Consider the following 22,590-nt stretch of genomic DNA (forward strand, 5'->3'; position numbering starts at 1 on the left):
TATATTTTGTTGGTAGGAGTGATGGTGAATTTAATGTTTTTTGTTTTTGTGTCGTGTACCTGCCTCACTTTCAGGATCTTCACCTTGAGCCAGAAAAATCAGTTTTCCCTTGCAGCATATCCAGCTGTCCCTACTAGACATTGCTTTTCATTTCTACAGTACTTTCTGCACACATCCCTGTTATAGAATTTGGAGTTCTGAAATGTTTTCTCTCTAAATAAACTATACTTCTTGAGGGCATGGAGAACTATCTATCATTTTTATATTTCTTCTACATATCCCAGAGCATGACAGTGGTGGTTGGGTAACGGGATAGAAAAAATGAATGAAGCAGGCTTGAATTAGGATCCTTGTGATTCTATTACACATGTTCTCCCATTATTTTGACAAAGTTAGATAATTTCTAGGTATTTTGGTTACTTGAACTTTAATAATGTGCTAATATATTTAATAATATGCTAATATGCATATTTAATAATATGCTAATAATAATGTGCACCCGAATCACTTATTCATTAGCCTGAAAAAACTTAAAATTCAGCAAGACACTTAAAGTGTTATATAGCCGTCAAATATTAAGACAGTCGTTTCAAAAACTTTGACTTAAAAAAAAACCTAATTCAGAAGCCTTATTAAACATATAAAAATGAAAAAATGGGACTCCTAAATACAGAAAGTTCTCCTATAATTCTATTTAAAAATACAAATTTATTAAAACATGATTGCTTCATTAAGCAAAAACTTGAGCATTACAAGAATTTTGTTTCTTATGCATTATTTTATCTACATGCTTTTCATTCAACATTTTTAGCAGTGAAATAAAATTTTCTTTGTAGACCAAAATTGTGTATCATCTGGGATTCATTTGTGTTTTTCCTTCAAATAGATTAAAAAACAAATAGGGTAACTTGCAGCCCTGGGATCGAAGGGTTTTTGACATAATAGAGTAATGAAATCTTTTGTTTTTCAGCTTACTATTGTAAACTGAAATTTTTAAAAAAAATTTCAAATATTGATATATTGATTAAGGGGCACAAACTCAAGAGTGGGAGAGGTAGTTCTTTTAAGATAATAATGGGGCCATGTATTAAGGCTCAAATCTGGATTTTTATTGCAATAACAATCAACTCTTCAAATTGTTTTTGAGACTTTCTTTTCTTTTTTCTTTATAGGACCTCTTTGTTGTTAGACATGAATTGGCCATAATGAGACTAGCTGCCTTTATGGGTATTACTATGTTAGTTGGAATAACTGGACTCTTTTATACACAACTAATTGGAATTATCACAGTAAGTATATTTTTAATGTGAAGTGACATTGTATGAACATATTACCTAATTATGAACTTAATTCTAAAGTTACAAAAAATTTAGAAATCAAAGGAGGAATCACCTATAATCTTTAATATATTTTCTTCATATGCTTGTAAATAATTTTAAGAAAGTTATAATGAGGTTCAGGAGTGTGTATATAAGATTTTGTATCCTGTTTTTGAAGATTAACAGTAGTTTTGCATGACTACATACTTTGTGTTTACAGTTTTTTAAAATAGGTATATATTCTCTGTTTAATGAATATACTATATTTTAATTAACTATTTTATTGTTTATTGGCATTTAACATGCAGTCACTTTTTCTATATTAAAGATAGCACCGTTTTCATCATTTCTTTTTTCTCTCTTTTTTTTTAAAGAGAGAGAGAATATTTTTAATATTTATTTTTTAGTTTTTTGGTGGACACAACATCTTTGTTTGTATGTGGTGCTGAGGATCGAACCTGGGCCGCACTCATGCCAGGCAAGAGTGCTACCGCTGGAGCCACATCCCCAGCCCTCTTTTTCTTCTCTTTAAACTATTTAGACTAAATTCTCAAAAATTGAGTTGCTAGTACATTTTATTAGTAATTTTTTATTTTTGCATATATTTTTATTTTGATATACAAACTAACAATAAGTGATTGTCATTGCTTATCTAGGATGTCTGAAAGGCTGATTGACATCATCTCATTTTATGTTTGGTACAGAAAAATCTTGAAATAGTGTCATCTATTTTTATATTTTTATATGAACTTAAAAACTATTTACTTGTTTATTTGCTTTTTCATTTTTTTTCACACTGCCTAACTGGAACAATTGTATTGAACACATGAAGTATTATATTAGGTACTAGTTCCCTCAGGGGTGCACTTATTTTTATGTTTCATAGGTCAATTTGAGACTATAGGAATGTAAGCCATGAAAGAGTAAGATTGAAATACACATTATAGTACCATACTTTCTTCATGCAGAGATGATCCCTTTACCATAGCAGAAAAGATTTTTTAAAAATGATAATAATCCTATTAAGAATTTGAAAGATAATATACTATATTATACAAAATATAGAGCACATAAATTTTCTTGTACATTATTGATGGGAGAATAAATTGGCTTAACCTCATTGAGCAAAATGTCAATGTCTTTTAAAATTTAAAATACATAGCCTTTTTGACTGTCCTACAAAGTTGTTTTTTATAAGCTATTTATTTGTGTGTAACCAGGAAGCTGAAGGTCTCCAGCATTATACATAACATATATGTATATATATTATATATAAAAATTGTTACCAAAATATATAATATACAGTGAAAAAAATATAGTAAGAAAAATGTATCAGCACTATCATAAATCAACAAGAAAAGTGTGGTATTGGCATAAGGATAGACATAGATAAATAGAATTGAGAGTCCAAAAATACAGTTGTCCCTTGCTATCTAGAGGGGATTGGTTCCAGAATACCCTGTGGATACTGAAATTTGTGGTGAGTGCTCATTTTCCTTATATGAATTGGCATTAATATTTGCATACACATCCCACTGTATACTTTAAATTATCTCTAGATTACTTATAATAACACAAAAATGCTGTGTAGATAGTTGCTATACTGTATTGTTTAGGGAATCGTAACCAAAAAGAAAAGTCTGTGCATATTCATTAGAGACACAGTTTTTTTTCCCCCAAATATTTTCAATCAATGGTTGTTTAATTAAATATATGGGTGTGGAACCCACAGATATGGAGGGCCAACTATGCAAGTACTGTCGTAATATGAATAGTGAGTTGATATTCAGCAAAGGTGCCAAGACAATTCAGTGGAGAAAGAAGTCTTTTCAATACATGATACTATTTTCTCATTCTCTAAGCTGTCTTTTTACTTTCTTATTTCCTTTGAAGCACAGAAGTTTTTTAAAATTTTTATTAAGTCCAATTTATTTATTTATTTTTACTATTTATATTCTGGTAAACAATTTTTCATGCATGACATGTATGTTATGTAATTCTGGAGACCTTTTTAGGATACATGATTACACATGTTCAAATAGGTAGCCACTCCAAAGGCTGTTGCATTGAACACGTTGATCAGAAGGGCTATGCATTTTATATATCCATAAGCAGAAGAATGAATAGACCTCTTCTTCACAGAATAAACAATAAATTAACTAAAAATGGATCATAGTCTCAAATGATTGAACAATAACTCTTAGAAGAAAACACAGGAGTAAACTTTGGTGGCCTTGGACTAAGCAATGGTAGTATCTTAAATAGACCATAAACTACCAAAGAAAAAAATATAATATAAGTTGGACTTAATCAAATTTATAAATTTTTGTACTTCGAAGGACACTTATCAAGAAGTTCAAAGACAGTTCAGAGAATGATAGAAAATATATGCAAATCATATATCTGACCAGGAACTTGTGTTTGGAATATATAAAGAACTTTTATAATTTAATAATAAAAAGGCAACTCAACTAAAATATGGCCACAGGATTTATCCAAAGAAAATATGCAGATGGACAGTAAGCACATGAACAGATACTCAACCTCATTAGTCATCAGGGAAATGCAAATCAAAACCGTGATGATATACTACTCCAAAACTACTAGAGTGGCTAAAGGCTGATAATAAGAATTGTTGGTAAGGATATAGAGTAATCAGAACTCTCATACACTGGTAATGGTGATGTAAAAGGGTGCAGCCACTTTAGAAAATAGTCTGGCAGTTCTTTGAAAGTTAAACATAGAATTACCATTAGACTCAGCAGTTCTACATGCCTGTATCCACACAAAAACTTGGCAGATTTATGGCAGCATTATTCATAATAACCTAAACTGAAAATAATCTAAATGTCCATCATTTGATAATGAATACACAAAATGTGATGTATCCATCTAATAGAATATTATTTGTCCATGAAAATATGGAAGAAATGAAGTGCTGATACATGCTACAACATGGGTGAACCTTGAAAATATTATGCTAACTGAAGGAAGATCCCATCTTTATGATTCCATTTATACAAAATATACAGAATAGGAAAATTTATATAGACAGAAAATAGATTAGTGTTTGACTAGGGCTGGCGGACAGAGGATGATAGCTATGGGGTACATGGATTTTTTTTATGGGGTGGTGAACATATTGTAGAGCTGAAATTACTAGGTCATATAAGATTGGTTCATCTTATAAGAAACTATCAGACCTTGTGCCTAAATGGTTCTGCCATCTTGCATTACTACCAATAATATATGAGAATTCTGGTTGTTTCATATCTTCCTTATCATTTGCTGTTGCCAATCTTTTTAATTGTAGTTATTCTGGTAGTTTTAAATATTATCTTGTTTTAATTTGAATTTCCCTGATGATTAATGGTGTCAAACACTTCTTTGTGTGCTTTTTAGCATTTCATAGATCTTTGAGAAATGTCTGAATATTTCATTATTCAGCTTGAAATACTTTTTAGTATCCCTTGTGATTTCTCTAATAATGATGATGGTAAATAACGTTGTATTAGTGACATTGCCAAAGATGAGAGGAAGTTATTCCCTAAAATATTTTTTTCTGCTTTTATACTTGTTCATAATTTAGAATAATGAACTCCTAGTTCATAAGTCTTGTCAAAATTGACAGGTTATGCTTGTATCTTTGGAATCTGCTTTTTTGAATTTACCCAAATCATTGATACATACTTGTATTCCTGTAACAGGATTTTTCCAGTGCTTAACCATTAATGAGTGGGAAATGGACCTTGGGAATATAACAACAAAGAGTACATGTACCTAGTGAGGACTGTAAACTAGGGGTTAATAGCAGAGGATAACAATTTCCTTCCCACCTCCTAGCCCCATAGCTTCAGATAGTTAAGGTTTTAAGATCTTTTGAAGACTCCTACTCTAAAATTTTAATATTCTTTTTTGAGTTGGACATAGTAAGTTGTTTGTTATTTTTGTTCATTTTTAAAGATTGTATATATCAAGTACTTTATTCTGACTATTCCATTCTGTAAACAGAATTTAATGAATAATATTCATTCTCAAGTTGCACAGTTTTATTTTTTTGTTGTTGTAATATTGAACATTTCATTGTATAAAGGAGGGATGTTGAGTTCTGATGTGGTATTTCTAAAACAGTGTAGAAACCACATTTGTTAAATAATGATCTATCCAAAAGCTTTCTCTTTTTTGCATGCATGAAATACCTCTCGGAACATTCTGTACCAGGCAGAGCTCTATCTAAAGAAATTGCATATCTGTGAAACATTCATAGAAAAATAAGTATTGAAAGAGATTATATTCTATATGTTAGTCTGATCTTGAGTCACTTTAGTTACTCTTGAATGCAAATACAATATAAATTATTGTCAATTTTAATTGCATTTACTTGTACCTTCATAGTGCATCTCAACCACTACTTTTTTTGAATTAGAAAAACAGTATTCATGGGTTCCCAGAATGTCCTCCTCCCACATTGATGCAAATTCTTTAAGGCTTAGTTATTTAAAGTTATTAGTATTCAGTGTTTAATTCTTAATCTAATGAATGATTAGCATCTTACTAAAATAGTATTTAATATTTTAATTAAGATTACAAAATAGATTATACTTTCTTTGTAAAGTGCTTTTTTTCTGTTTTGTTTAATGTTAAAATTAAGATTACCTACAGGAAATTTCACATCTGGATGTTTTTTGGTCATGATATGAATCCAAGGATCTCTCATTAAAGTGTGAGAAGTGATGAATTTGTTAGGTAGCATAAAAAATAAAAGAAATATTTAATAATTTCACAGAAGTTTTCCTCCATCCCCTATCCCTGTACCTTAAAGATCCAAGAGGCATTTTGGGATAACACTGGTGGGGATGTAAGTTCATTATATAAAATTGCATAGCTTGATTACAGGCCTGTTAGAGAAACAGCCAAAACAAATGCTCTCTCTTTAGGTTTAGCTTGAGATTTCAGGGAAACAGTATGTCAGTTTTCAGTAATTTTTCTCCATTATTCATTTTAACTTGGAATAAGTATAAATCATTTATCTCAAGTATAAAAAGAGAAGTCTCATCATCCTATTGGTGGAAGATAACAGGATAATCATAGCAATGATAATCTGATGTTTTAAACCTAGAAAGAGTAGATTATCTGTGACCCAGAAAAAATAATTAGAAATTACTTAAAAATAGTGGATTTCTAATCTCATTTCCAAGGTTAAAAGATCTCAACATAACCAGATGTTTCTGTTAAATAGACTAATCTGAAGCCTGATTTTAAAGGATTACTTTGATTACTTTTTGATTTAATTTTAAACAGAATTTAAATATATGTATTTGTGTATTTTTACCAAAATTAATATTGGAGTTAAGATGTTTTTAAAAATAATCTGTTTTGAGACATTCTTTTTTATTTAGGGGAACAAATTATTCCAACTATTTCTTAATTACACTATTTAACTCCCTTTTTTGCTGTTACTGAATAGCAGTAGATCACACAGCCAAAAGTAATGTCCATTCTGATAAGAATGAGTACTAATAGTGATGGGTGGTTGTGTTAGTCATGTTTTCAGTGACTGGGCTTGGAGAGAGTTAATGGAGAAGTGCTGTAACAGCTGGTCCAGCGCATTCTGGTGAGGTTCTGACAGTGAGCTATTGTCTACCATGACACTCCTCTGACAGTTTATCTAAATTTTGTATACAAGCATTTTTGTTTCCTGGGCACTGTGGAGTTTACATAATAGAATAAGCTTTTGATGGTGTCTCTGGAGCTTAGTGCTTTTCTCAGTTGTAGTGAGGTTGGGGGTAGGGTGAGAAAGATGTATTTAGTTGCAGTTTTATAAAAGGCTTTAATTTCACAAAGTAAAAATCAGTGATTTTTTTTTGTACTTTTGTCTCATAGCTACTATTGTTGCATTCTATTTGAATTACTAAAGATAGCTTAAAAGAAAGCTTTTCACATTAAGAAGGAAAATATTTTCTCCTATGTATCTGCTCATGTTTAACTTGCAGAGTTAATATTTGCCTAAATAATTGTAGAAAGAATCACAAATGCAAAGGTGACTTAATTTTAACTTGGTTATATTGTGCAGTAAAAAGTATCTTATGTTTAAAATGTTAAATCAGTTTAAAGAAGATTATCTATTAAATAGCATTTCATTAATCAATTAGTGGATTTACTTGCTTTTTAATATGTACCCAGAAATATAGGCTTGAGATTATTAATTCTTGTAATTAAATTTTGCCAAGTATTCCAATGAATTAGTGTCGTGAATTAGCAGCATTTAGTACAATCTCTATCCAAATTATGTTTGATCTACTCAACTCCAACTCAGCATTGCAGATATGCAAATCATTTGCTAATTATGCTGAACCTAGCCCACTTATAGTTCTACAAAGGGAGCTCTGTGTAGCATTTTTGCTTTCTTTTCTGAATTATCTTTTTGTTTAATAAAAGAAAATAAATATATTTCCAATACAGTATTTCCAGTTGTAATATTATATGAAGTATCTTCTCAGTACCTTTATAAAAACCTAGAAAAATTATTACAATTGAAAAATTCATCACTCTTCTTAGATGCCTTTAATGTCATATTCTAATATTGACTATAATGATTTCTTTGAATTTTGGATAAAGAATTTTATAGAAACTAGGTTCTCCCTTGCTATGGTATTAGTTTAAATATCAAGTTATGTTTCATAGAATATCAAGACAGTCATCTTAAAAAAGAATCATCATCAAAATTATTGCTATCTCTAAAATTATGATTTAAGCTCCTTAGCTTAAATATGTTCCTATATAAAAGTATATTTATAGTGCATTCTCATTGCTCAGTGTAATCAACTGCTTGAAACTATTTCTAATAAAATTAAAGCAATTAAAAACAAGTCTGTTTCTATAATTTTTAATAGAATAGTACTTTTAATTTTCTTAAAGGATTACTAATTGCTGAGTGATTAAATAGTTGCATTTTTTTGATAAGGAAATAAACATTTACAAATTTTGTTTTTAATTGGAATTTTCCCCAAATATTCATTTTATGATCTAAATCTACTGAATATTTAGCCTGATTTTAAAACATCATGTAATTGGAAAAAGTAGTGTATCTTATAGTTTACTTGTGATCTTTTGCCACAGTGATTCATATGCTTCTCTCTGTCATATTCTATTGCTATATTAGTTCTTTCCCAAACCCCAGCAAAAGGAACACATTAAATATCCATCTTCTGGGGGTTGGGGCTGGGGCTCAGCAGTAGTGCACTTGTGTGGCATGTGTGAGGCACTAGGTTCGATTCTCAGCACTGCATATAAATAAATAAAATATCAACAACTAAAAAAAATTTTTTTAAATACCCATTTTCTGTTAATAACCAAAAACCTTATCAAAAGAATAATTTTGGTGTTAAAAATGTAAGAGTAGTTGAATTATTTGAGTATTGATTATGAGCATAATTTTCCAGCTTTTTCAGATATTCTAGTTAGTGTAAGATTTATTTATACAACAGATTATTGTATATAATAATCATCTCCTCTGGCTTCCTGTGTAATTTTTTTCTTGTAAACTTGACTGCTTGTAAGTTCATTCATCCTGAGGATGTGTCATAAATACATACTTAGTAAATGTTTGATAGATGTACGGTGAGTAAATGAATTATGGTTTTTATACTTGGGACTTGTTTTTTCAAATGGATTATAAACTCCTTGTGGTCACAGGATTTTATATAAATAGTTCCCCACATATAAAATCCCCACATATAAAAATTAAGTCTCTGTCATTTTATCTTTCATTGTACGAACTTTTTTGTTTAGTTTAGACATAATTTTGAAGAGTTATATTCTAATGTAATCAAGACACTGTCCTCAGGCACGCTCAAAGTGTTTAGTAGGCATTAGCAATAAAAATTAGGACTTTTGTTTATTGAGGAGTTACTAGGTGCTTTTCACATATTAGCCAATTTAATCACCATAAAAACGTAGCAGGTAAGAATTATTATTTGGAAATTGAGGGAAAGTTTTTAAGGAATTTTCTTAAGGCTATAGAGCCAGAACATGGCTTGAGAAAGAGGAGTATGGCAATTATTTTGGAAAGAGATTTTCAGTGGCTGAAGACGTAAAGTCTGTTGCCTTCTCACTTTGGTTTTGTGACTGTTTAAACAATTATGTGAACTTTATATCCCAAATAAAAGACATAGCTAATCTTCTGTTGGAGCTGAATGCTTAAAGAACCATTCGTTTCAAATGAGGAAATAGTTCTGGCTTTCAAGGAGGAGAGTGATTTAAGATTAACAGAACATTTTCTATCTTTAATTAAAAATAAGGAATGCTATTTTGGGTCATGTGAAATGAATTTAATGCTGCAAATTATATTGTTACCCATTCTAGATGCTTTGTAAAAATTTAAACTCAAAATGAAATGAGCTGCTATTTGTACACTGATCAGAGGTGCTAAGAAGTCAAGTGAAAAACTTTCTTACAGTTGGAAGTAATTAGTAATAGATAAAACAGGTATATTGTCTCTAGTTGTGAAAAATTTTTGCTGAATGGTGTTTTAAACTTTAGATTAATTCAATATGTAGTCATTGTATTAGATAACTATGAGCAGCAGAGTTAGACACATCGATAAGACCAATATAGCAAGAATAGAGTGTAGATGATCACTGACTGAGGTTAGATGGAACTGTCTTTGAGGATTTTCTACTGATGCAATGTTTTTATTTTCACAGGCCTTCCAGTTTTTCAGGCCTAGAAACTCCATTTTGAAACTGTTTCCAAAGTTAATTGGGCCCAGAGGCTGTGACTCTAATAAAAGAGATAGTTTATTTCTTTATGTACCATTATTAGGGGTGCTAAAGGACTCCAGTATATTCCTTCTTCTATGCAACAACATGTGTAGCAAAGTGTTGCTTGGTGAGAATGAACTCAAAGCAGGATGAGTTGGTTGGATGGACAACATCAATTTATCTTTACCAGTATCAGGTTTATTAACAAGGAAACCTCTGATGATAGATTCTTGCTCTTCAACTTTCCCCACCCTATCCTTCATTTTTCTAATATCCAACCAATAGATTCATCTCTCTCCTTCTGCTAGAACCCCGCCCCCCCCCCCATTTCAGGTATGGTCTTATTAGTTGAGATTCAATTTTCTTTTATAGTCCACCTTAGTTTTTGGACTAAACCTGAAAGATCATTTCTTAGGCTAAAATTAGTCATCATGAAAAGATAAAGTATTGATTAATAAGATGAGTAAGACCTATATTTTTGTGAAGCCAAAACTTCCAGTGCAAAGAATTCTCATGTTATGCAGACTGATGAAAGTTTGAGGTATTTTGATCATTAGGCCATATTAGACATATATACTTCTCAGGAAGGAAGAGAACCTTATTATAGTAACTTACAGTAAATACTTGTTTTTTATCATTTCTGGAAGAATGAATTGGCAGGGGCGGGGATACCTGAGTTTATAAACTACATTTGTACTCTGAGATTTGATGTCTTATTGGTCCTTTTCTGATGGACACTTTGTGTTGGTTGTTGTATTTAATCGAGTTATTTGCATCGAAACATTTCAATTACTTTTAGTATTTAAAAAATTCGTTTTTCTATGTAAACAAAACAAAAGGTAAATAAAACCTAATTTATTTTTCTAATTTAGCACTTGAGAATAACTTGTGGTTTTTGCTCTTTCTGGCAGTAGTAAGATCTCCCCTCTTCTTATTTGCTGTTTCTGCATTGCTTGTGAATGTGTTAACATAACTTGTGTTGCTATAGTATGTTGTGTAAATGTCAGAACAAAAACTTGATGACATGTTTGGATGCCCAAATGCAAATCATACTTTTTTCTTTTAACAGTTTTTTTGAATAGCTGACTTTTAGAGAGATGAACATTGGCCATTTCTAGAGGGGAAAAAATAACCTATTTTGGCCAGCCTCATGAATTCTGTTCATAAAGTGGTAGTACATGTCACATGCTTTGAAAGAGTAACCTACTCCTGATGATTTAAAAAGTAGAATTCTCCTGGGGTTGTGGCTCAGAGGAAGAGTACTTGCCTAGCATGCATGAGGCACTGGGTTGGATCCTCAGCACCACATAAAATAAAATAAAGGTATTGTGTCCACCTACAACTAAAAAATAAATGTTTAAAAATAAACAAACAAACAAACAAAAAGATACTGTGTCCATGTGTAATAAAAAAATTAAAAATAAATAAAAAGTAGAATTCTAGTTATTTCCTAAAATAGATTCTGGAAAGTTATCAAAAACACATAAAAATTAAAGTTTTTCCTACATGAAATCTAAAATTGATTCTTTTAATGCCACAAACGCATTCCTTAAGGTTATAGTCAAGTTGTAAATTTCTACATAGCAAAAAATTTCTTTAATATTAGCTGATGATAATCTTGGAAATGATAGACTTTACAATTATCCTGAAACTATCCTGAAATGTGTCCAGGTTTTAGGTGTTATCCATGCCCGTGAATTTTAGGCCATCCAAACATCTTGCCTGATAGCTTCTTGATTTCTGTTCTTTTGTTTTATATTTTTGCATGAGCTGTCTTAATTGCTTTGGACTCTAAGAAACCATCAAAATTACTTCATTCACTTCTTTTACAAATGTGAAACCTTAAGCCCAAGTTTTGTCAAAGTCCCCAATTAATATCTTGTGTATTTGTAGATTATCTTTTCATAAACAGATAAAGACCACGTTGTTTTGAAGAAGTTATGCAACATAGTTCATAGTATTAACTTCTCATGCATGAACAGTTGAATAACCACAGTTAAGGATACATAAGGTTAAATACATCTGCTTTTTAGATGACTAGTAGCCTATAACAGAGCTTCATTTACAGATTTTCTAGGGATTTGTAAAGAAATGATAGATTCGCCACATATTCCATATTAGTTTTTTTTCATGCTTTGAAATTCATGATATCTAAAAACAATTCTATTTATAGTTAACCTTTCTAGTTCTTTTACATAACTTCTCTAAAAAGAGGTTTTTTTAAAAAAAATAAAGGTGCTATTTGTTAGCATCATTGGAAAAAAAAAAGCTCTACAATCAGATAAATTTGAGTTGCATCCATAAGTATTTGTATGTATCATTCTACTTAATAATGGTGCAGTCTGCCTTCTGCCCTATATGAACTAGGAATTCAGGTAAAGCAAAGGGGGAGAGAGGAAGACTTAGCCAATGTTTTTGTATACTTGAAAGAATATATTCTGTACTGCTTTAAAGTATGTTTGAAATATAAACTTTTAACTGAAAATAGGATTGTTCATTTGTGTGTTGATTATTTTGGTATGATTTATAATAATTTGCCAATCTAATGACAGGACTTCTTTTAGCACAGTTTAAACCAGCATTTCTAGAAGCTGTCTTCTTTCTGTTTGTTATTTTTCTTTTATATTTTATTAGAGTCTTTTAGAAAACACATAATAAGAAATTGTATTACTATGAAGAATGATTTTTCTATTGAAAAACAAAGAAATTGTTTTGAAATAGAAAAAGAAATAATATTAATGAGCTAACTTTAGTTTTCAGAGCAATATATGTTGTGATATGCCAAATTCATAAACTGCCTTGTTGAATTTTGTTATTTACAGAAATATAGGACTAGTTTTACTTTGACTCTTACTAGTTTTTTGTTCATTAGTGTCTTTAATATTGCCATTTTAAAATGCATGTTCACTGACAGTTGAATTGAAAATAAGTACCAGACTTAAAAGAATGATCAAGAAAGCAACTCTTATATTTTAATGAAGTCATACTCCCACAATTTTTGTGAGGTTTTGTATTTGAATAATTTGGGGGCATAATGTAATATTGATTCTGTTTTTCCAAGGGAACTGCAACAGTGTATATACATCATTTAAAATTCTCAGTGCATATATTTAAAATTTTAAATCTTCAGAATATTCTCTGAATAGGATTAAATCATAAAATAGATAAGAATAAAAATAAATTTGTTACATCTGAGTATTTTTTTTATTTTTAATAGGATACAACATCTATTGAAAAGATGTCAAACTGTTGCGAAGAGATGTAAGTATAAAAGTGAACTGTGTAGTGCTCTTATTTAAAAATTGAAACAGCTGGCCACACTTGAAAACCATGTATATGTAATGGAAAGGTAATATAATAATGACTTTTTCTTGGAACCTTGTCTGAGGCTGGAGCTAGCTAGACAGACATACTCCAGTCTTATAGTAAGGGGTCTTCCAGCCAGGATAGTTTTTAAACAAAATAAGTAGTGATCATTTTTGTTCCTTGTCTAACTAAAGTAAGTTAAATTATTTGTCCCGAAAGTACATCAAAAGAGATTTGCTACTGTGTTGTTGACACATATTCTATTAATCCTGAGATTCTCCTGTGCTTCAAAAGTTGCTCTAGGTTGATTGACGATGCAGATACAATATCTGCTATCCAGAGTTAAAACTCAGCTGCATGCCACAATGAAAGAAAAGCTGTATTTGTGATGCTGGGACACAATTCATCAGAGTCCAGTAATGGATCCCCAGCCAACCTGTATTGTTTTAGCTGACTGAAGTGCACCATGGGAGTGCTGTCTTTCACTAATAATGCTGTCTTCTGTAGATCGAGGCCCCGAAAGCCATGGCAGCAGACCTTCTCAGAAGTTTTTGGCACTCGTTGGAAGATCCTGTGGTTCATTCCTTTCAGGCAGAGGCAACCACTGCGTGTTCCCTACCACTTTGCCAATCACGTCTAAACAGATGGATGGTGGGCACAGATGGGTCCTCCATGCTGGAAATGCGTTACAGGTTTTATGATAATAGAACTATGACAGTCTTCAAGTCAATTAAAATCCACCCACCAATCTTAGGCATCATAATGTGCCCCAGGCTTTATTTTAATAGTGATCTTGATCCTGTTGTGGGACTAATACAAGATCTATATTTAAGTTTTAAAGCATGTTTACTTTCAAATTAGCTTTCCACAGAGATTTCTATAAATGCTTTTGTTATTAAACTCAAAAGGCAGCGATTAGGATGAAATAATTGTACATAAGTTCCTTTTAGTACTGACTGTGTTACAGATTTTAATTTATGGGAAATTTCAGATGTTTATTTAAATTTTCACCTTTAAGCAGTACTAATGAAATCTGAATTTAATTATTCAGATTTTACAAAACTTGATATATACCTTCTTATATGTAAATTTCCTTTTTCAAATACAAGTTAAATTACTTAATACTTCTTTTTATATGTGCTGCAAGTTTTTTTTTTTTTTTTTTTAATGCAGTGTAGAAGTGAATAACAACAAAGAGCAGTGTTTTCTTAGGAGCTGCTTCCTAATGTTTTCTCTTTTTCTCCTCCCCAGAACCAAAATAAAACACCACAAAAGTAAAACACCAGCTACCTACCTTATAATAAAGAAAAGGTTAATTTTTTTACACATTAATCTTCTGTATTTTTTCCCTTTACTGTTGTAATTATTGATTGTTTTTAGGATATTTGCTTCCAAGAGAAATTTGTGACTAGTGGGCATACATTCCTGTTTACCCTAAAATTTTAATGAGGAAAGGGTAGAAAATTCGCAATAATTCCAGTTACTTTTCTAGTGCAATTATATTAGAATGCATATGTTTTTAAAATGCCAGTATAACTAGATACTATATAATGTACAGTGTAAAGAAGAATATTGTGCTTTTAAAAATATATATCCTTTTTACTTTTATTTATCTACTAGTGAATCTAAAACTATTCATTGGACGTTTATGTAATAGATAGTGGCCAACTCATTGAAATTTTATTTATAAGAAGGTACTAGTAAAAGTAAGTTATTAACTTTCATGTACCTATAATCACCTAAATTGAAATTAAATTTTCATTGGTCAGCTACAATTTGTATTTCTAAACACCTTTTATCAGTAGTTGTTAGGAAATGACCTTAAAATAATAAAATAAAATGATCTATATTTATCATTAGCATTATACAAATTTAAGTTGCTAATAGTGATTGGAAAGCCCAGAACATTTGGGTAAAAAGACATTTAGTGTGCTTTGAAATAAATTCAGATTTTAAATTTTTTTCCATTGGAATACTGCAAAATCCATGCTTTTTAAAAAAATTTTATGTACTTACATTTACTTGAAGAGAATATTGAAATTGTCTACTATTCTTGGACCATATTAATATTTTTCTTTGGTTACTTTGGAAAGAAAAAATCACACCTGGGAACTAATGAAACAGAAGGTGACCATTGTCAGCCAATTAGCTGTACTATGGCTAGTTTGTTCAGAAATTGTAAATATCTTATAAAATATCCTAAAATAATAGAATCAACTCTCCTCAAAAATAATAACATGTTTTTATGTTTTAATTATAATGTGTTAATATTTTAAAACTTAGAAGTGGCAGATGAAGGTATTTATTGGTGCTAATCAGAAGCATAGTAAATGTAATATAAGAAATATATTTATAAAAATTAGTATGTGTGTTAGACTGTTGGGTTGGATTTTGTGCAAGCTAACTGACCAAATTTGACGTTGTGGCAGAACTATTAAAGGGAAGTATTGTAGCCATTATGTAGGTAGATATCAGTTGAATACTTTATATTGTATATATTCCTTTCACAAAAAGACTTTGAGAAAACAGCAGAACCAAGTGAAGACCCTGTACAGAGCTTTATGGACATATTTCACATAGTAACAGTAGCTACACTGAAAGGTAATGAGAGAAGTCTATTTCCCATTCTAAGGACATGTATTTTTTATTTTCTTAGATTTATCATTTTTAGGGCATATTCTCTTCCTTTCTTTCTCTTTACCCTCCTTGGTCCTGCTCTGTCTGTACCCATTTCCTCTTAAGTTAGTGGACTACAAACTAATACACTAGATAAGGATATAATTATTTTGTTTGAGTGTCAGAAGTGCTACATATCAACATTTATATAAAAATATATATTAAAGTATATCTATATAGGCTTATGATGTAACTTACAGTATTCTCAAGTTAGCACACCTAACCCTACTGTGAGATTTGTAGTTGTTGTTAGTCTAACTGATAGTAGCCAGTTGGCAGTTTCCTAGGGATTGTTTAAACTCTGGTGTTCTTTCTGCGCCCTCTTTTGGCTAATTGATGTAATTATACTGGCTCTAGAGGTTTACTGTCCCGTAAGTAAATTCTGAACATGTCAGAGGTACACACTAAGAAGGCGTTCATGTACAAAAATATAAAGTTTTATGAAAATGAATGTGTCGCTGTTGACAATGTTATTTCTAGCTCAAAAGAATGTGATGATTACTTTGCTTCATTAAGTATATTCTTAGTATAATTTTTACTGTAAATCACAAACTTAGATCAGGGCAAACTAAGCCATTTCATGTATTTTATTTTAAATCGTATTTTGGCAAATTAATTCTTGACACTTAGAAAAGCCATTACCTTAAAAGTTATTAGTTTATTATAAAACACAAATTTTTATAGTTATAAAGGCATCTAAGTATCTAGAATGTCTTACTGAATATCTAAAAAATACATTTAGTTTTCTCATTCTCAAATTTTGGAATGATTTTTTTTTTTTTTTTAAACTGGCACTCTTGACTGAAAACAACTAAAAAGAGATTAGTAATTCTTCCTATACTTTTTTCCTTTGTTCTTTTTTAACTTCTTTGGTCAGAATTATACCTCTAGTTGTAGTAGGCAGTTTATTATGTGTTCTGGATAACCCACAAAGATAACTAAAGGTGTTGAGCATTAGAAAATAATTATGAGTAGTAAGATTACTATTGTAATCTAAAGGTTGGACTAAAGCTTTTCTTTATGAATTTTCCATTAAATTTTAGCCAAATATAAATTAAAGAATTTTTTACATTGGAAGAGTCATTAACTTGGCTTTTGGCGAGGAAAGGTTCTTCTAGGATATACTTGTAACTCATGAACAATCATATTTGTTGTTGTCTGCAAACAGAAATGTTTATGGGCTCAATAGAGGCTCAAAATTATAGGCAGAAATGAACGGAGTTCAGAATCCTTAAAAGTAAGCATTTGGCTAAAGAGTTATGGTACTTTGTAACCTAAACTTAAAGTTTAAAAATATTAAGTTAGCCTATATGTCATTGTAATGAAAATATTATTTTACTTAAGTCATATTTTAAAAATTGTGATTAACATAAGAGACAGCTATTTAAAATTATAGTTAACATATTAACCTTTCTTTCAGAAGATAAATAGTTTCCTTTTATAATAGTGAAGTAGAGGTTTGAAGGTGTAGTGTAGTGGTAGGACACATGCTAGGCCTGGGTCCAATCTCCAGCACCAAAAAATAAAAGAAAAATGAAGTAGATAATATCAGCATGCAAAAAATTCAGTATGACAACTGAATATAATTTCTGTCAGAATTAACATCAGTGCATTTTACTAATGCATACAAGAATTTTCACTAAGTATGGTGCCTAATTCTAACTATTCTCAGATTTTCAAGTCACTTCCACATAAGTTAACTAGTTGGAGATACATTTTGCTCAAAAGGGTTTTTAAATTCTGAATGGTAATTACAAAGACTTAAGTTAGGACAATACTTCTAAGTAGGAAGTGTGAACTAATTAGATTATGACCACACGATTTTCTATTGTTAAATCATGGGGCAGTTCTAGTATTCTCACAATATTACTATTAAATTATAATGTGTCTAGCTGTGGTTTAATATGGCATTAATATTCATTAACATAGCTACTAGTTTCTCTCTGGACTTTCTCAAGTATATGAGTACTTCTCTTGTGCTTCATGTATTAATAGATTACTTAGCTCAAGTTTACTAAACTGTAGTAACTTCTTTAAGCAAGTTTTTGATGTGATCTCTAGTATACATAAATATATCTAGAATTTATTTGAAGCTTATACTTAAAACATTAAGTAATTTACATAGGTACAAGTATTAGATTTCATCCAAGCTCTACTATGCTTGCTTTGAAAAATTTTAAGTATTTAATAAATCAAGTACATTTAGTCTGTACTACTTGCTAGTATTACTAACCATATAATTAACTAATGAATGTGTTATTTAATGCCCATATTTGTTGCTTTCTGTTCTAAGAATCAACATCTGAATTTGTCTATAAATGAAAGATTTTAGTATACTCTATTTTTAGCCATTCTCAGTTGAATTCTAGAATCTTCTACAGTAGAGTATGAGAAAGTATTAGAACCTACTTGCTTGAAGTATTTTGAACCAATGTTATATTGTCAATGAATATTTAGCATTTCTGCTATCTTTGGAATGGTGAAGGTTTATCTCTAAGATAGTGACTTTTCTCTGACTTCTTGCATTATCATTTTGCAATTTTTTAATAACAGAATTCACTGTGTTTTTATCTGTTTTTCAGAAGTTGCAAATACTGCCTTCTAGTGCTAATTTTAAACAGAAGTTACAATATTTAAGATTCTTAAATCACTGGTATTACTGATATTTTCCATTATCATAAGTTTTACTATTATTATGTCCTTTCCCCTTGATACTCCAGATGACAGGAATCAATGAGTAGTGAGTAGCCAAAAAATTGGAGAGAGAGTGGGGAACTTAATAAGATGAGGAGACGGAGCATGAGTAATTAGCATCTCAGCAACAGGGTTGACTGACAGTTTCTATGACCTCATAGAATCTGTGACCTCATAGAATCTTGCTATAGTCATTTTATTTTAGCCTATCACTTGTTGATACAATTTTCTGTAAGAGTTGTTAATGCATTTAAGCTTTTAGTTCAAGTTATTTAAGGAGTTTATATTTCTCTTTCTTTTCAGCTGGTCAGACACCTTGGAGAAATTAACTTTAAGTAATTTGGTAGAGTATGCTAACATGCAGTATTAAAAATAATGTGAAAATGCAGCTATTTAATGCAGAGGGGAAATGAATAGATTGCTCTGAGTGTGAAAAAAAATTGGGACTATTTTGACATGTGTCTTGTGGCAAAGAAAGGATAGTATTCTAGAAAATTTTGTCACAGAGAAAAAAACCAACAATTTGAATATAAAGGGTGGATTTCACCTTAACATTTGGGATATTTTGGATTTCTTTCTTGATCCTGAAGGTCTCCATTTCTGTTGGTATTTTAAATTCCTTATACCATGTAATGTAGTGCTTAGCACAGTTGTTCAACACTCTGGGCTTTTTGGTATTTATAGCATTATATATATAAACAAAGATGTGGACAAAACAACAGCAACAAAAGATGTGGGGTTTTTTGTGGCTTTGCTTGCTAGCCTGTTTGACTTAAAACAGGGTTTGATTGTAACTGCTAACTAACGGGAAAGCTTGTCTGCATATTGCAAGCTCTGTCCTCTTGCCAGTATGCGTAGGTGATACTTTAACCTACTGGTGCCTGAAGTTAGTGTTTTACAACTTAAACAACTAAAACATCCTGGTGCTATTCATTTTGACATTTTTAATTCCTGTACCAAAGAGTTAATTTTCTTTTTGGTTGAGAGTTTTCTCGTGCATCTGTGTTTATAAAGTGGAAGTGAATGGTACTAAGAACAGTTTTATTACCAGGTCTTACTTTTTGCAACTGCTGCCTTGATTTAATGATTTTAAATGTTCCTCGATGGATTTTTTTTTCTTCCAGTTAAGCAGGTTAGGATATGGATATTAATTTTGTATTTTAATATAGCTTGGCTACTTTAAAAGGTAGTTTAATAGGCTAAAGTTACAAAAGATAGTTTAAGCACTTCGCAAAATTATTTTTGCTTTTTTTCTGCAGCAATTAATAAAAATAGGAAGAACAACTATGCTTTTATTTCTGTAATGAGTTATACAGCATATAGTGATAACTGAAGCAAAGTGCTAAAATGAAGGATTAGTAGCAGGTTTTTTTTTATTACAAATTAAGAATTTAGCACCTCAGTGTTTATAATCTTTAGTGGCTTTAAAGAATGCTATTGCTATTTGTGTGTTTTGTGAATAAAGATAAGTAAAATTAAAGAATACTTTTAATATACACATATATAAAGCGTGTGTGTGTGTATACACACATGTATACACATACTTTCCCAATAAGAAATGTAAATATACCTTGATTTAAGCGAAACTGCTAATAGAAAATTAAACTTCACCGAAAAAAAGAACAAGTCTGGATATTGTTACTCACTTTACATGAAATTTCAGAGTAAGGTTATTTTTAAAACTAATTTTGCTTAGTGATTCATTTTATAAAATGGAGACAAACACTCTTTAAATGTACTTGTAATTGTCCAGTTGTAACACTGCTATGTATGTACCATTTTGGTTCTCTATTTCTTCCCCTTAAGCTCTAAAAACACTCATTTAGTATTTTTAAAACTAGCTGAAATGGTTAATCATTCTGGCAAGAAGATAATAGTATATATGTGTTGAAAAGTAGACAATCACATTTGAAAATGTTTTGCTTTATTTTTGATCAGCTGAAATCAATCTTTCCTTGAATATAGATTTTATGTGTGGGTTTGCAGTGAATTCTGAATGGAAAAAAAGAATCAAGTCTGAAACTTATGTGAAACATGACTTCAGATCATTTGAATGATAGCCAGGAATCAAGATGAGCATATTCAAGGTGAAAGCAAAATTTGCTTAAAAGCAAAATGGGATGGAGTAACATTATGGATCTCGCTAATCTGCCAAGAATTATTTCCTAGATTTGTTGTGACTTTATTAGTTCTGAGTAATTCAGCTTATTTATGCATGCTTTAAATTAATGTGTCTGATTACATTTGTTTTTCAAGTTATGGGCAGTGGAGAATTTGCCACCATTTTTCTCAGAGAGAATATTAGAAAGTAAATAAAACAGTACTCTACTTTAGCATAGGTAGAGAAAAGGAACTTAAAGATTATAATAGGAAGATTTCTACTACACTCAGAAACACTCAGAGAAAGGTGTGACATGGGGTGACAAGAATAGGCTCTTGGGAGGACTGAATGTGTGTCAATCGTGCTCTGTGAGCATGTTTTATGTCCCAGCAGTTAGTCTTTTTTCTTTGTTTATTTAACCTGACTAGCAACTGTAATGAATAGACAAAATCTGTGTTATTTGGGGGCTTCTAAAATTTTATGTCAACTCCAAATCCTGCCTGAGATTGTATCCCTAAAATAAAAGACCTGTCTGATATTTTAATAATAGTATGTTCCAAGTACCATATGAAGATCCAGTTTTTAAATTTGTCAGGCATTTTTTTTTTGTTGAGTCCATAATATGTGTAAATCTGAATGTTGTTTTCCTTTATTATCTACTGTCTTGCCTTGTCTATTCCCCTAAGAGAATTTAAAGAAAATCCTCACTAACATTTCTAGTGCTGATGGTAATAAGGAAATAATAGAATTAAAAATATAGAGAGAAGAGGGAGAAAATGGTTAAAAATAACAGGTGTGTGTGTCTGAGATATAATTGTATAATTGAAAGGTCTACACTGGTTCTTCAAATGAAAAACAAGCCAGGTATCTACCTTAAGAACAATATTGTTGTCCTTAATTTATTTTAGTGATTTGGTTTTATTCATGTAATATTGTTTGCTGATTATTTTTAATTTAAATTGTGAAATTTTTACTTCTCTCAAAATGTATTATGTACTGTATTTTTAGAAATATTATTTTTAAATAAATATTTTTTAAAAACATAGAACTGTCCTCCTCTTCTTATTTATTAAAATCAATTCAAATTCTAGATTTCAGCACTACCAATGTAATAATCCATGATTTTGTTTTGTTTTGTTTTATGCAATTTGGATGAGAATTCATAATGCAGCTATTGTAATGAGATGAGTGACATAGGATATTATAATCACAAAATTAATTAGATATTCAAGAATAACTAGGTATATATACATCAGGGTTGAAATTGATAAAAAAAAATCATATTCCTCATTAGGTATATTTATTTTAGAGATGACCCAGAAGGCTAGAGTCAGTCACCCAATTTATTTAATATCGTGTCAGATGCTATTTTATGGAGATATTTTTTATTTGAGAAATGATTTAAATACAATAAAATGTAAAATAAAACCTATATCTAGACAATGTTTTAGATTCAGGTGTATTGAATTATATAAAGACCATCAGTTCATTGTGAAACTGTTTAATAGCTTTATACACAGATTTCCTAAGCCATCAACTAACCACTTGTACATGCAAGAGCTCACAAAGAAGAAGTGTATATTTATGAGTACAAATTGGTTAAAAATATCATTAATTCTAAATAGATAATCAAGAGTCTTCCATAGAAGGAAGTAGAAACTGCTCTGAGATTGAAGACAAGGGCTTTAAAATTTTTCGCAAATTTTTATTAACAGAAAAATAATTTTGATAA

At 30.4% G+C, this 22,590-nt stretch overlaps 1 protein-coding gene across 1 annotated transcript in view; it reads left to right on the plus strand.

The window, feature by feature from the left end:
- Positions 1-14,150, plus strand: part of Zdhhc21 (zDHHC palmitoyltransferase 21) — a 61,517-nt gene extending 47,367 nt beyond the window's left edge. The window contains exons 7-9 of the mRNA XM_076843423.2: positions 1,173-1,289; positions 13,299-13,342; positions 13,895-14,150. Coding sequence (XP_076699538.1) covers positions 1,173-1,289; positions 13,299-13,342; positions 13,895-14,027 — 294 coding nt within the window. The 3' untranslated portion in view covers positions 14,028-14,150. The remainder of the gene's footprint in view (positions 1-1,172; positions 1,290-13,298; positions 13,343-13,894) is intronic.
- The last annotated feature ends 8,440 nt before the right edge of the window (positions 14,151-22,590 follow it).

Source organism: Callospermophilus lateralis, chromosome 2 (genome assembly GCF_048772815.1).
Source record: "Callospermophilus lateralis isolate mCalLat2 chromosome 2, mCalLat2.hap1, whole genome shotgun sequence".
NCBI classification, from domain to species: domain Eukaryota; kingdom Metazoa; phylum Chordata; class Mammalia; order Rodentia; family Sciuridae; genus Callospermophilus; species Callospermophilus lateralis.